The sequence below is a fragment of the Nannobrachium achirus genome (genome assembly GCF_963921795.1).
Source record: "Nannobrachium achirus genome assembly, chromosome: 18".
Lineage (NCBI taxonomy): Eukaryota > Metazoa > Chordata > Actinopteri > Myctophiformes > Myctophidae > Nannobrachium > Nannobrachium achirus.
Genome location: NC_137825.1, coordinates 13,471,327 through 13,483,820, shown reverse-complemented (window position 1 = coordinate 13,483,820; position 12,494 = coordinate 13,471,327). Strand labels below are relative to the sequence as shown.

At 43.9% G+C, this 12,494-nt stretch overlaps 2 protein-coding genes across 11 annotated transcripts in view; both read right to left on the bottom strand.

Moving 5' to 3' along the window:
- The window catches only part of eef2k (eukaryotic elongation factor 2 kinase), a 369,092-nt gene that overhangs the window by 207,870 nt on the left and 148,728 nt on the right, over positions 1-12,494 (bottom strand). The window lies entirely within an intron of this gene.
- Positions 1-12,494, bottom strand: part of LOC308303579 (calcium/calmodulin-dependent protein kinase type II subunit gamma-like) — a 102,907-nt gene that overhangs the window by 70,756 nt on the left and 19,657 nt on the right. For all 8 annotated transcript variants that reach the window (XM_080747987.1, XM_080747980.1, XM_080747983.1 and 5 more), the window contains exon 3: positions 7,650-7,709. In XM_080747987.1, the coding sequence (XP_080604113.1) occupies positions 7,650-7,709 (60 nt within the window). The remainder of the gene's footprint in view (positions 1-7,649; positions 7,710-12,494) is intronic.

Sequence of the window (12,494 nt, the reverse complement as noted above, 5' to 3'; positions counted from 1 at the left end):
AACACGGTTCTATTGTGAAAATAGCTGATCTACATGCTCACGAGGCGTTGTGAGCATGTAGATTGGCTATTTACACAATGTCTGCCTCTAATATTTGACAATATGGAGAATACTTTTAGAGGTATTAAAAGGGTCTTAAAAGTACTAAATTGTCATGCTAGAAATGTGCATATACCTATACACTTAAAACTTTTTGTTGGTTTGTTTACTGTTGAGTGAGAAAACAACATTGCACATTAAGTTCTAGGGAAATCTAGGGAACCCCCCAAAATAATTCGGGGACCACCCTGGAGGTCCCGACCCACAGGTTCTCAAAATGAGGTCTGGGGGTCCTCAGAGCAAAATGTTATAATATCATATATATATATATATATTTATGTCTTGCGTCCAGGACAGGCTTCAGACTGACATGCTGACATGGGGGACTGCCCCATAGGTCGAACTCCCGTTGGGTCGAACAGCGTTAGATAATCACCCGCGTCACGGTTACTGAGGTTAGGTTTAGGGTTAGGGTTAGAGTTTGGCATAGTTATACTGAGGTTAGGATTAGGGTTTGGCTTAGAGTTTGGTGGTCGATCCAAAGGGTGTTCGACCTAATGACATGTTACCGCTGACATGGACACAGAGTAGGGTTTGAACCCAATCCTTTTTATATTAACTACTTGAAACCTAGTGTCTATATTCTGAGAAATGTAGCCAATAATAGCAGATCTACAAGCTCACAACGCCTCGCAGCAAAGAGGTTTGGTGTAGAGTGGAAAAAGAGAAGACTAAGTACAGATTGAAAGGTCAAGTTTATTACGTATTGACAGTTCAAGTGGTTTAATATCTGAAAACGCAAATTTACATGAATCCAAAATACACTGATGATTGTGCTGTCAAACAATGAAACTATATGGAATCTATGAAAAGGTAGTGGGGGTCCCTGCTTCATCTCTCTCTCAACTAAGGGGTCCTTGGCCTGAAAACATTGAAGACGTAGGAGAGGCCCGGCCAGGAGTCAACCTACAGAGCCTGGTCCATCCACACGGTGTGCCAGACTGCCTCTCCCAGTCTCTGCAGAGCAGCTCCAGATCAGCAGAGTGTGTGGCCCTGTCTTTCCCTATTGGGACTGATCGTGGGAAGCTACTGGGACGCAAGTCAGGACTTAAGACAAAATATTTTCCCAAATATGGATTATGACTGACGTCTGACATCAAAAATGTCTTATGTTATAGACCACATGAGATTCACACAATATGTCTATATATGGGCATTCCAAGCCACGTCATCTAATAATAATAATAATATAATAATAATAGTTACCTACTCCTCCCGCGAGGGAAATTCAGATATCGCAGCCCAACCCAGCTGCTTTTTTTTCAGCTTAACCCAGCTGAACCCAGTGCTGCCCACAAGGAGCGCGAGGGGGAGGGGAGCAGTGATAGCTGGAGCGGGGAATCGTACCTGCGACCTCTGGGGCCTCCGGAGTCCTAGGTATGGACACTAACCACTCAGCCATCACTGCTGTGTAATCTGTAATCTGTAATCTGGGAGTGTCCCGTTGTGAGCTTGTAGATCGGCTATGTTTTGGCAAATGTTCCGCCCCAGGATAATGGATGTTGGGGATATTTTGATTATCGCAATAATATCGTAAATCGCAATTTCTTTGGTCACAATAATGGTGATATGGAATGTTCATATCGTCCCATCCTAGAAACAACTGGGACAAGACAAGACAAGCAGCAGTAGAGCAGCCAGGGGTCCCTGAAGACTAGGGTTGAACCACTGCACTCTGCATCAACCTCCTATCTTGTCCTACTGTAGAGTAGACCAGTGGTTCTCAAACCTTTTCATGTCAAGGACCCCAAATTGACACTTACTAGCCTGCGGACCCCCGTTTAAAAAGATATGCCAGGGGGACCCCCATACGAGAAGATTCTCACGACTCTAGCAGTGACCATTTTATTTTCAAGGATCGCCGGTTTGACATTCATTAGGCTACGGACCTAGCCTGACACTCAGCCTGAATTGACATTTCGTTTCACTCCATTATTCAGTCTGAAAGTGCTTCCCTCCAGAGCTGTTTCTGGGATGGGCGTTGCCAAAGAGGCAGTCTTCTGACCAACACGACAACAGTAGCAAAGCAGATGACGTAGTGTTGTTATGTGTGGCTGGCTAGCCTGTTGCTTGCTAGCGCTAATTGCTAACCAAAGAAACAGCAGGAATAGGAGCACAAATAATTAGTAATCAAACACAACATAACATGTCTGCTACTGATGTTTCATAGCGAGATCGATACGATCGCATTTTACCGCGACGCGATGTGTGCGGTCCCGTCCGGCGGCGGCGAATTGCACATGAGTTCTGGGAAAACCCCACCCACGCTGGTCACACGACGCTGATTCGCCGTACGGATTTCCAAACGAGGAAAATCTCTTCAGTGAGAGCAACACCAGACTCCCTGAATCACCAAAACAAGTTTTTAAAGGGGTGTGGCTAGCGATTCAGGGTCTGAACCAGGCTACTACGGACCCCCATTTAATGGCATTTCTATCTCTCATGGGACCCCAATTTATATTGTAAAATGAATGTTAATTTAACTCAAGAGTGTACAAATGGACTCTCTCAGTTACAGACCCATATGGGTCCATTTGGTTCCTCGTCATCATTTAGCTGGGGACCCCCTGGAACTCCCTCAAGGACCCCTGAGAACCAATGCTGTAAACAAATGATACACCACTGTTGATGTGACCCCTGCTGTGTACACTGGGTCCAGACTGGGCGAGACCTTGAAAAATATGCAGAGTGTGTGGGGGTGAGGACAGCGGAGAAGATTATGGGGACTTCGCTGACCCTCCATAACCCATTTAGGGCCTAGAATTATTGAGTGCTTTAACCAGTGAAGAATAGCAGATATACAAGCTCACAGCGCGGCACCGAGTGCCGCGCTGTGAGCTTGTAGATCTGCTATTTTTGAAAAAGTCGGGAAAATGTGTGCAAATCTTTGAATATATGTATTTTCAAAGCGAACGTTTGTACCTCAAATTTTGCTTCTGGGTGGTCCCTGGAACTAGATATTTTGAGATGGGGGGGGGGGGGGGTCTGTGGCCAAATAAATATCATTTTGGGGGTCCTTCACATGAAAAAGTTTGAGAACCACTGACATAGTAGTCTTTCAAGAACAGACTAACTGAGCTCCATTTAAGTGAAAAGGACCTTTTCTTTGACGATGGCTAGCCAGATTGCTGACAGCTGATAGGTTTTTCAAAAAAATCTTAGAAGGATTCAAAAGACACTTATAGAATCAGGGTCAAAATTCAAATTTTCACGATTTAAAAAAAAATAGCAGATCTACAAGCTTGCGGCGCGGCACTCGGTGCCGCGCTGTGAGCTTGTATATCTGCTATTTTTCAACAGTTAAAGCATAAAATAACGATACGCAATAATGTGTACCCGTTCTAAACGGGATAAAGGACATTGGCCCACAATCTGCTGTCTGACAAGAGGCCAAACATCATCACGACTGACCCCTACCCGCCCACACCATGGAACTGTTCAATCTGCTGCCTTCTGGCACCAGGTACCGCAGCGTCGGGACGGGAGCAGAAGTTTGTGTTTTTTCCCCCCCAAGCCATCAGACTTGTGAACTCTAAATAACTCTTGTCCCGTACAAGTGCAATATTCTCCTGCCCTTTCCCCTCTATGCTGCTGAAGAAAGAATCCTGCTGCTATGCAATAGTATTGTTGTTTCTGCATGCACTGACTTGTGATGGTATTTATTAAGTGGTGTTTTTAGGTTTTAGTATTGTAGTATTTTAACTTTCTTTTAACTAAGAGTAGTTCCATAGAAAGCCAGTGAAACAAAATGTCTCTAATGTATGCATTTATCTTTTATATATTTTTATCCCACGGTTTTGCAACCCATTTTCTCACCCAGTGCCAACTACCTAACCTGTAGTCCTGGTTTCCGCTCTCCCCCTGCCGCGTCAGGGGAATTGGGGAGCACCTGGCTGGCTAGGGGGAGGTAGTATAGAAACCAGGACTACTGCATGTTTTTGTGAGGGCATCTACCCTAGGAGACACGGAGAGAACATGCAAACTCCACACAGAAAGGCCTATCGCCAACCCCACCTAGGGTGTGGGCGCCGTGTATGCATTTCATTTATATGTTGAATGACAACAAAGCAATCTACAGTATCTAACTATCTTTATAAAAAACATAATAATAGTGATCATAATCAATACTGACAACTTCATTTTCATGGCATTTTCAACAATGTACTAGGTTACTTAACCACTTGTCACCCAACAAGTATTTTGGTCATGTCATTATAGGCGAAGGTTTTTAAAAACAACGAGAACCAGTAAGACTCCCTAATCGGGAGATAAGCCACCGTCAGGTCACATACACACACTTTAGAAGGCAATGGTAGCCAATCAGGAGGGAATATGGGAAATGGGACAGATCCATGTTGATGACATGACTTTAGAGATACTATGTACCGCTTTGCGTGATTTTAGGGCAAAATCTGTAGGAGCAGTGTGCAAAAATGTGTTTTGCTAAAATTGGCCTGATGGTGGTGCTAGAATAGAATAGAATAGAATAGAATAGAATAGAATAGAATAGAATAGAATAGAATAGAAGAGGGCCATGTGAGAAATGAGGTTGGAGGTTGTAATTTACCATCCAAGGAGTGTGTGTGCAAAGTTTGGCATTAGGGAAAACGGTGGCGGAGATACGAGTAAGGCAAAAGTGTGACGTGACAGACTGATAAGACAGCATAGTAACTGCGACCTGATGGTCTACAAGCTTATGACTAGGGATGGGACGATATTATCGTTTATCGTGATAAAAAAACACTCAGGATAATCGTATCGTGGAGATGTATCGCGATATCGTCCTCCTTCGTGCACTGGGTTCAATTCACCTTTTATTTCCCGAGCTGCATAATATCCGGTACCACTTAAACCCTCTAAAACTAGTAAAAGGAACTTATACTATACGAACTTGATACAGTCTTTTTTTCACTCTATCAAATGTCTTTGCCAAAACATAGCCGATCTACAAGCTCACAACGCGTCGCATTGTGACGCGTTGTGAGCTTGTAGATCTGCTATTTTTTGGCAAGTGTTCCACCCCAGGATAATGGATTTTAATTATCGTGAAAATATTGTAAATCGCGATTTCTTTTGTCACAATAATCGTGATATGAAATGTTCATATCGTCCCATCCCTTACGACGCCGCTCCACAACTGCAAAAGGCCCACCGTTGTATAAGGAAGTATGAAATAGGGCTTAAGTGGTTAAGAAATAACAGGAATCGTGGATGGAGTCCATAAAATGCTTTAGAGATAAACAGCTGTTGCAAGGTGCTTTATAAATGATACACACTGGCTCCATGAGTTAAAACACACAGGTTCAATTCCCATTTGTCACTGAGTGAGTGGTCTTATTAGTCTGGGGTCAGTGGGCAGAAATGACTGCCATATAATCTGCTGACCTCCCATTAGATCAGTGCTTCTCAATCTTTTTTGAGCTCTGGACGTATTCTTTGAGCGAAACTTTTCAGCGATTCTGCCAATGATCATAATTTGAGACACACATCCGAGTTTTTGCTGGCTAAACTACACTATGAATGACATGACGTTGATCCCCTGACCCCTTCACCTATTCACTCATCATAGAGAGTTACTACAGGGGGTCCTCCAAATCTTTGTGTGATAGAAACCTTTTTTTCTATTATATTAACCACTTGAACACTAGCGTCCATATTCTGAGAACTTAAGCCAAAAATAGTAGATCTACAAGCTCACAATGCCTTGCAGTTGTGAGCTTGTAGATCGGCTATTTTCGGCAAAGAGGTTTGGTGTAGAGGGGAAAAAGAGCAGACTAGGTACAGAGTGTTTATAAGTATTGATTGTTCAAGTGGTTAAATATCTAGAAACACAAATTAATAACATGAATCCAAAATACACCGATTGTGCTGTCAAACGATGAAACTATATGGAATCTATGAACAGGTTGTGGGGGTCCCTGCTTCATCTCTCTCTCAACTAAGGGGTACTTGGCCTGAAAACATTGAAGACCCCTGATTTAGAAGACATCTATAGAATCGGGTATTCAAAGACTTGCACAAAATGTTCACAGCCTTTTCAAAAAATTGCAGATCTACAAGCTCGTAGCGTGGCACTCTGTGAGCTTGTATATCTGCTATTTTTCAATATCTAAAGCATAAAATAAGGTCAAAGCGGCTCAAGTCTAACGTGACACAGACGCGTTCGTTCCAGGTCGAGAACGGGTTTAAAGTGGGTGAATTTCTCACCAGACGAGAAGCCGGCTCCAAATAGCTTATCAGGCTTTGACAGATTCTCTGTGATACTGATAATACAACTCAGCCAGTTTCTCACAGCCAGGCCCTAATAACCCATTCTCCGTGCACTCTCCGATGTAGAAGAACCTTACCCTACATGGCCTGGGAGGAAACGCACGCACGCACACGCACACACACACACACACACACACACACACACACACACACAGGCGTCACACCAAATTCTGGGCCCTGGGTACAAGGATTCACTGCGGGCCCCCCATGAATGTTAACTATTGAAAAATAGCAGATATACAAGCTCACAGCGTGGCACCGAGTGCCGCGAGCTTGTAGATCTGCTATTTTTGAAAAATCGTGAAAATGTGTGCAAGAAACCTATGTCAAGGACCCCGAAGATGATATGTATTTGGCCACGGAGCCCGATCTCAAAATATTTAATTCCAGGGACCCCCAGAAGCAAAATTTGAGTTAGAAATGTTCGCTTAAAAAATACATATATTCAAAGATTTTCACACATTTTCACAACTTTTCAAAAATAGCAGATCTACAAGCTCGCAGCGCGGCACTCGGTGCCGCGCTGTGAGCTTGTATATCTGCTATTTTTCAATAGATAAAGTTACTAGGGCCCCTCCACCTTGGGCCACAGTAACTCAGTCCCACTTTCCTACCCCTTGTGACGCCCCTGCACACACACACGCAGCTTGTGCGAACAGGCTTAACCTTACACCTCACCGCTGCATACCTAATACCTAATATACTATCCCCCCCTACCCTAAAATGGCTTTGGAAAGCATCATCGAGATATCAGAATGTCCTCACCTCACCGTCCCCGGACTTTTCTCTATTTCTTCCATCCTTGTGGATACTAGGATAACCTTGCATGGTAAGTTAACACACACTGATGTGCACAAAGTCCACAAACACACTAGCCTAGGGATGGGACGATAGTACTACCCATTATCGTTTATCGTGATAGAAAACACTCCACTATACCAATAATCGTATATCATGGAGATTTAAATTTATCGTGAAATTATCCTCCGTCATGCACTGGGATCAATTCACCTTTTATTTGCCGAGCTGCAAATCCGGTACCATTTAAACCCTCTATAATTGGTCAAACAGACCTGGAAATAACGTACTTGATACAGTCTTTTCTCTACCAAATCTCTTCATCGTATATTGTATATATATCGTATATCGTATATATATTGTATATCGTATATATATCGTATATCGTATATATATCGTATATCGTTAATCACAATTTCTTTGGGGACAATAATCGTGAAATGTTCATATCGTTCCATCGCTAACACACACACATTACTCACCGATGTTGGGGTGCTTCAGCAAACGACAGATCCGCGCTTCTCTCTCCAGCTTCTGATGGTCTGAGGGAGACAGAGAGCAAACGATTAATGTGGGTTACAAGCAAGAAATACATTTCATACTGCGTATCATTGCAGCAGGTGTGTGCATTGGCACTACTCTCACGATTCCAATACGATGCACCAGGTAACGTTTCGACTCTACGATGCATCGAGATGGTGCATCACACTTTTCTATATGATGGGTATCCAGGGTTTCCTGCAGCACTTTACAGGCCAGGCGCCCCGCCCGGCCAGAACCCCCCCCCCCCGGCCCCCCCAAGGGTCTTAAAAAAAAAATCGGGCTCTCAGCTAGCTAGCACAGTAGTGCTAATGTTAGACCCTCTGTCGCTCTGTGGAACAGTGGATTCTAGTTTGGTTAATTCCAGAAGAAAAGCTTGGTAGCTGGTTGGCTATTTCTTCCCAATTCCTACTTGTCTTGAGACGGGGGAGCAGAGGGACAGGGAGGAGGGGAGGGTCGGAATGAGCTTGGAGCGACGCGCCACGCTGTGTCTGTACTCCTCCATTCAACACAGAGACGCTCCAGCATGTGCCTGTGTAATCGACGCATCGCGGTGCTTGGATTGTGCAATTTGTGCTGTTTGTGCTGTCTTTTTTATTTTGCGCATCACATCTAGGAACCGATAGGCAGTACCGAAATTACATATATTTTTTGGGTACCCAGGAACCGTCATGTTCTTATCGATTCTGTCCCGGTACCGAATTTCGGTACCCATCCCTATTACTGAACGACATGGCAAATTTCAGTCAATACAAGCAGTTAGATATAGTGAACAACATATTGGATTTAGAATGATATTACATAATATTATATATATAAAGCATTATAATTATATTATTGCGACTTATGGTCGCAAGTTTACTATGAAAACCGGCACATCCAGTGATATCACAGGTGATATCACCTACGTAAAAGTCCATATTATGGGGATTCCCCATGAATGTCCCTGATGTCATCGATATATATCACTGGCCAGATAGCCAAGAAATGGCCCAAATCTGTGTGGCTGGTTCAGATAGGGATCTCCATCTAACAGAATCCCTTTTATGCCCATTTATGGAGATCCATGATGTCATCAATATTAAGCCCATATCTAATACGACTTCATATGGGAATGCCCATATATGGAGAAAGACAGCCCATATGTGTGGCTGGTTCAGACAGGGATCTCCATGTATGGGCATAAAAGGGATACATATATGGGTACCAGGGATCTCCATATACAGTATGGGTAACTGGTCCCATATATATCACTTTCCTGATGGCAAAGAATTGGCGCGACCTCGCCCTTCAGGGTTAGGCATGTCGCCCTGAGGCGTCTTACTACTAATTATAGATAATTAGATGTATTGAATACATATTTTATGTATTACCTACAGTATGTGTCATTTCTAACACCCAGGATTCCAACTCTGGTCTCCCATGTGAAAGTCCAATATCTTAACTAGACCAAAGGGACATCCCTATGGACAGAGGGAGATACTAGACGTTTGAGGCCATCAGGGCTGAGAGAGTGAGTCACTCTGCCACACATGCAACAGCGTTGTGCGCAAAGGTTGTGCGTTGTGCACACAAAGTAGTCGATCTAAAAAAGCTTGGAAGGCGGCGTGTTCCGCACTTGTAATGACAGCTGCTGGGTCCGTTGGCCACTGAAACGTTAAACAGCCCAAGTGTGAATCTTGTCACTTTACGCAAAGCACCAATGACCACAAGCGACTGTTTTAGTCGTTGGGGTCATGCAAAAATTCATCTGCAAATGACTGTGTGGCCGTGTTACGCAAGAGGTGTGTGTGTGCGTGTGTGTGTGTGTGTGTGTGTGTGTGTGTGTGTGTGTGTGTGTGTGTGTGTGTGTGTGTATGTGTGTGTGTGTGTGTGTGTGTGTGTGTGTGTGTGTGTGTGTGTGTAAATGGGTTAGTCTGAGGCCCAGTGGTGGAACATTGCAGTGCTGGCATTTCTAGTGCGCGAGGGAACAACACACAGAATGCTAGCAAGAACAGTCAACACACAAACGCATGCACGCAATAAAAAAATAAAAATAAACATCCTCCAAAAAGCCTTGTTTTTAGGATATACAGTAACTGGTATCGTATATCCCAACTATGTTGCGTGCATTTAATCTATCACTGTCACTGTCGAGTGGAAACCTTATATGTCTAAAATTAATTAAATGATTATTTTTAGGCCCAAGTCCGATATGAAAAAAGCCTTAAAAAACCTATGGCAAATTTGAAAATGACGCCCTAAAACGAAAGGTTAGTATGCAGTCAGAAAAGGGTATTTTGTTTATTTGTCTTTTATTAAAAACCTAATCTAAACCTTTTTTGTTAGTTAGAACATGTTTAAAATAACCTAAAATATCACATTTATAAGGTAATGGGTAAATAAGTGCCATAATCAGATTAATCGATTATGAAAATAATCGTTAGTTGCAGCCCTAATGGAGATATAAGGTTTCTGGCCCAACAGACAGCAAAGGAACGTTCGACCCCATCCGAGCCTGGGTGTGCGCTTGGCCCCGGCTTGTGGGTGCATGTGATGGTGCTACGCTGTGACGTGCAAGGGAATGTTAGAGAGGCAGGGGGCTGACATTTCTAAAAGGGGCTTTTAGTGGAAATATCGAAAATAGCAGACCTCCAAGCTCATAACGTGTCACAGAGCGGCGCGTTGTGAGCTTGGAGGTCGGCTATTTTCGGTACTTGATTGGTACTTGATACCACACTGAACTGCATAATCAAGTCAATACTGGAGATGTTGTGTAACGGCATGGATTTCTACGCAGAGAGGGCAATTCTTTCAGCAGAAGATGTTGCATTCAAGTTCAGAAGAGTTTGAAGGTAGCATTCTCTCGGATGCTGCCTTCAGGCATGGCATGGAAAGAGGGGGCATTTTTTTCATTTCTTTCACCACAGTAAAAACTGCATTCATGGTCTGGACTCAGAGGGCACTTTTTACAGACTAGGATAAAAGGGCAGGGGCTCAAGCCCCCTGATGTCTATGTGTGCTTGGCCAACCATTGCGTGCACGTGACGGTTGGTGCGCGTGGGCGTGTTGGGTCACGTGACTCATCACTCACCGCCCCCGGCTGCCTGGTGACAGCCACGTAGGCGGGGTCAGAGGTCAGCTGGGGTGACGACACCGGCAGCCGTGAGTCAGGAGGGAACGAGCCGGCGCTCGTTTTGCTTATCATCGCCGAGATGAATCCCACGTCGACAGGGACGTGCTGGCCATTGGGAAAAGCGGGACAACTCCCGAGCGGCCGGTTCATTCCCCCATTTTGGGGGGCTGGGTGGCCAACAAAGTAAATCGTCACTGTCGGGCAGAAACCTCGTATCTCCAAGTTTCAAATTTGTAAATTTTTTCGCAAAGCAAAGCCCTGCTTCATCATACAAGGCCGTCGCACAAAAGTAGTGAAAACAGCAGATCTACAAGCACACGTTGTGTGCTTGTAGATCGGCTGTTTTCACTAGTTTAAATAATTTTTAAAATGATAAATACAAAACGGTTTTGGACATACAAGGTTTCCACCCGACAATGACAAAATATAACTCATGTAATTGGCCCACTGGCTTGTCACTTGTCATGATCTGAAATGGCAAATCTTTGAGTAGCAGCAGCGCTATAGAGAGATCTCTCTCTCTATAGCATGCAAACGAGGTCCTCTCCAACTCTTTTTCCCGGGCTGAATCAGGGGCCCAGCATGTCCCTGCACATCGACGACGCACGCGGCTCTGACGCAAGACAGAGAGAGCTGCGGCACCGGCACAAAGAGCTCCCGACTCATTTTTGGGAAGATTTGCATGCGTGGCGAGCCGGGCCGGCCGGCTGGCTATCTCTGAGATGACATATTAGACACAATGGCCTCGTTGGTGAGAAATCAAAATGCAGCCAAAAGTAATTATTGCAGTCGTATTTTCTACGAATACGCCAAAGACATCTCGGCCTTGATTATCAATCGTCGCCGTCGTCGTCAGAGCCAAAAACCAATTACATATTTTTGGGTTTGTTGCTGATAGCTATTTTTGTCCTAGACAACAGAATACAGATTACCAAACGTTTTGACTGATATTTAGAGACGCTATTTTATTTCAAAACAGCTGATCTACAAGCTGAATTTTCGCCCCTAAAATAACATTCCCAAAAACAGGGAAGCCAGGATAATTGGTTTAAAAATCTGAAACACGTCAGCTGCATAATTGCAAATACTAAATGTCATCATATACTGTCAAAGTCAAATAACAGCCGATATATCGACCATACTCATATCAATTCTGTGACTCTGGAATTGGAGTGGTGTCCCAACGTTGTTTAAACCAGAGGTTCTCAAAAATGTTTACGTCAAGAACCCACTAAATCAGAACATATTTGGCCACAGATCCCCTCCCCCAATTAAAAATATTTTGTGCCAGGGAACCCCATCCAATATTCCAAATATATTTTTTTTAAAAAGTTTTCAAATGGTATATTGTGGCAAGACAGATTTTGATGCCACATTAACTCATTTAGCTGGGGACTGCCTGTGCGTGTGTGTGTGTGATCATGAGACCTGGACACTGCTCTGGGCTTGTTTTCGAAGACCAAGGCTGCTTTGTTTCTCTAACAAAAATCTAGGAAAACCCTCATGTGTCCAAAACTACCGTTATACCGGTACTTTGCAGGTCGACAACTCGCATTTTGAGCAGTACGATCTAGTCAGGCTTTAAAATTAAAACAACTTAAAAAACACAGGTTTCTGCCTGACCGCCACGACATTCCTTTGAATTTGCGTTCGGCTCTGTCCAAACTACAAT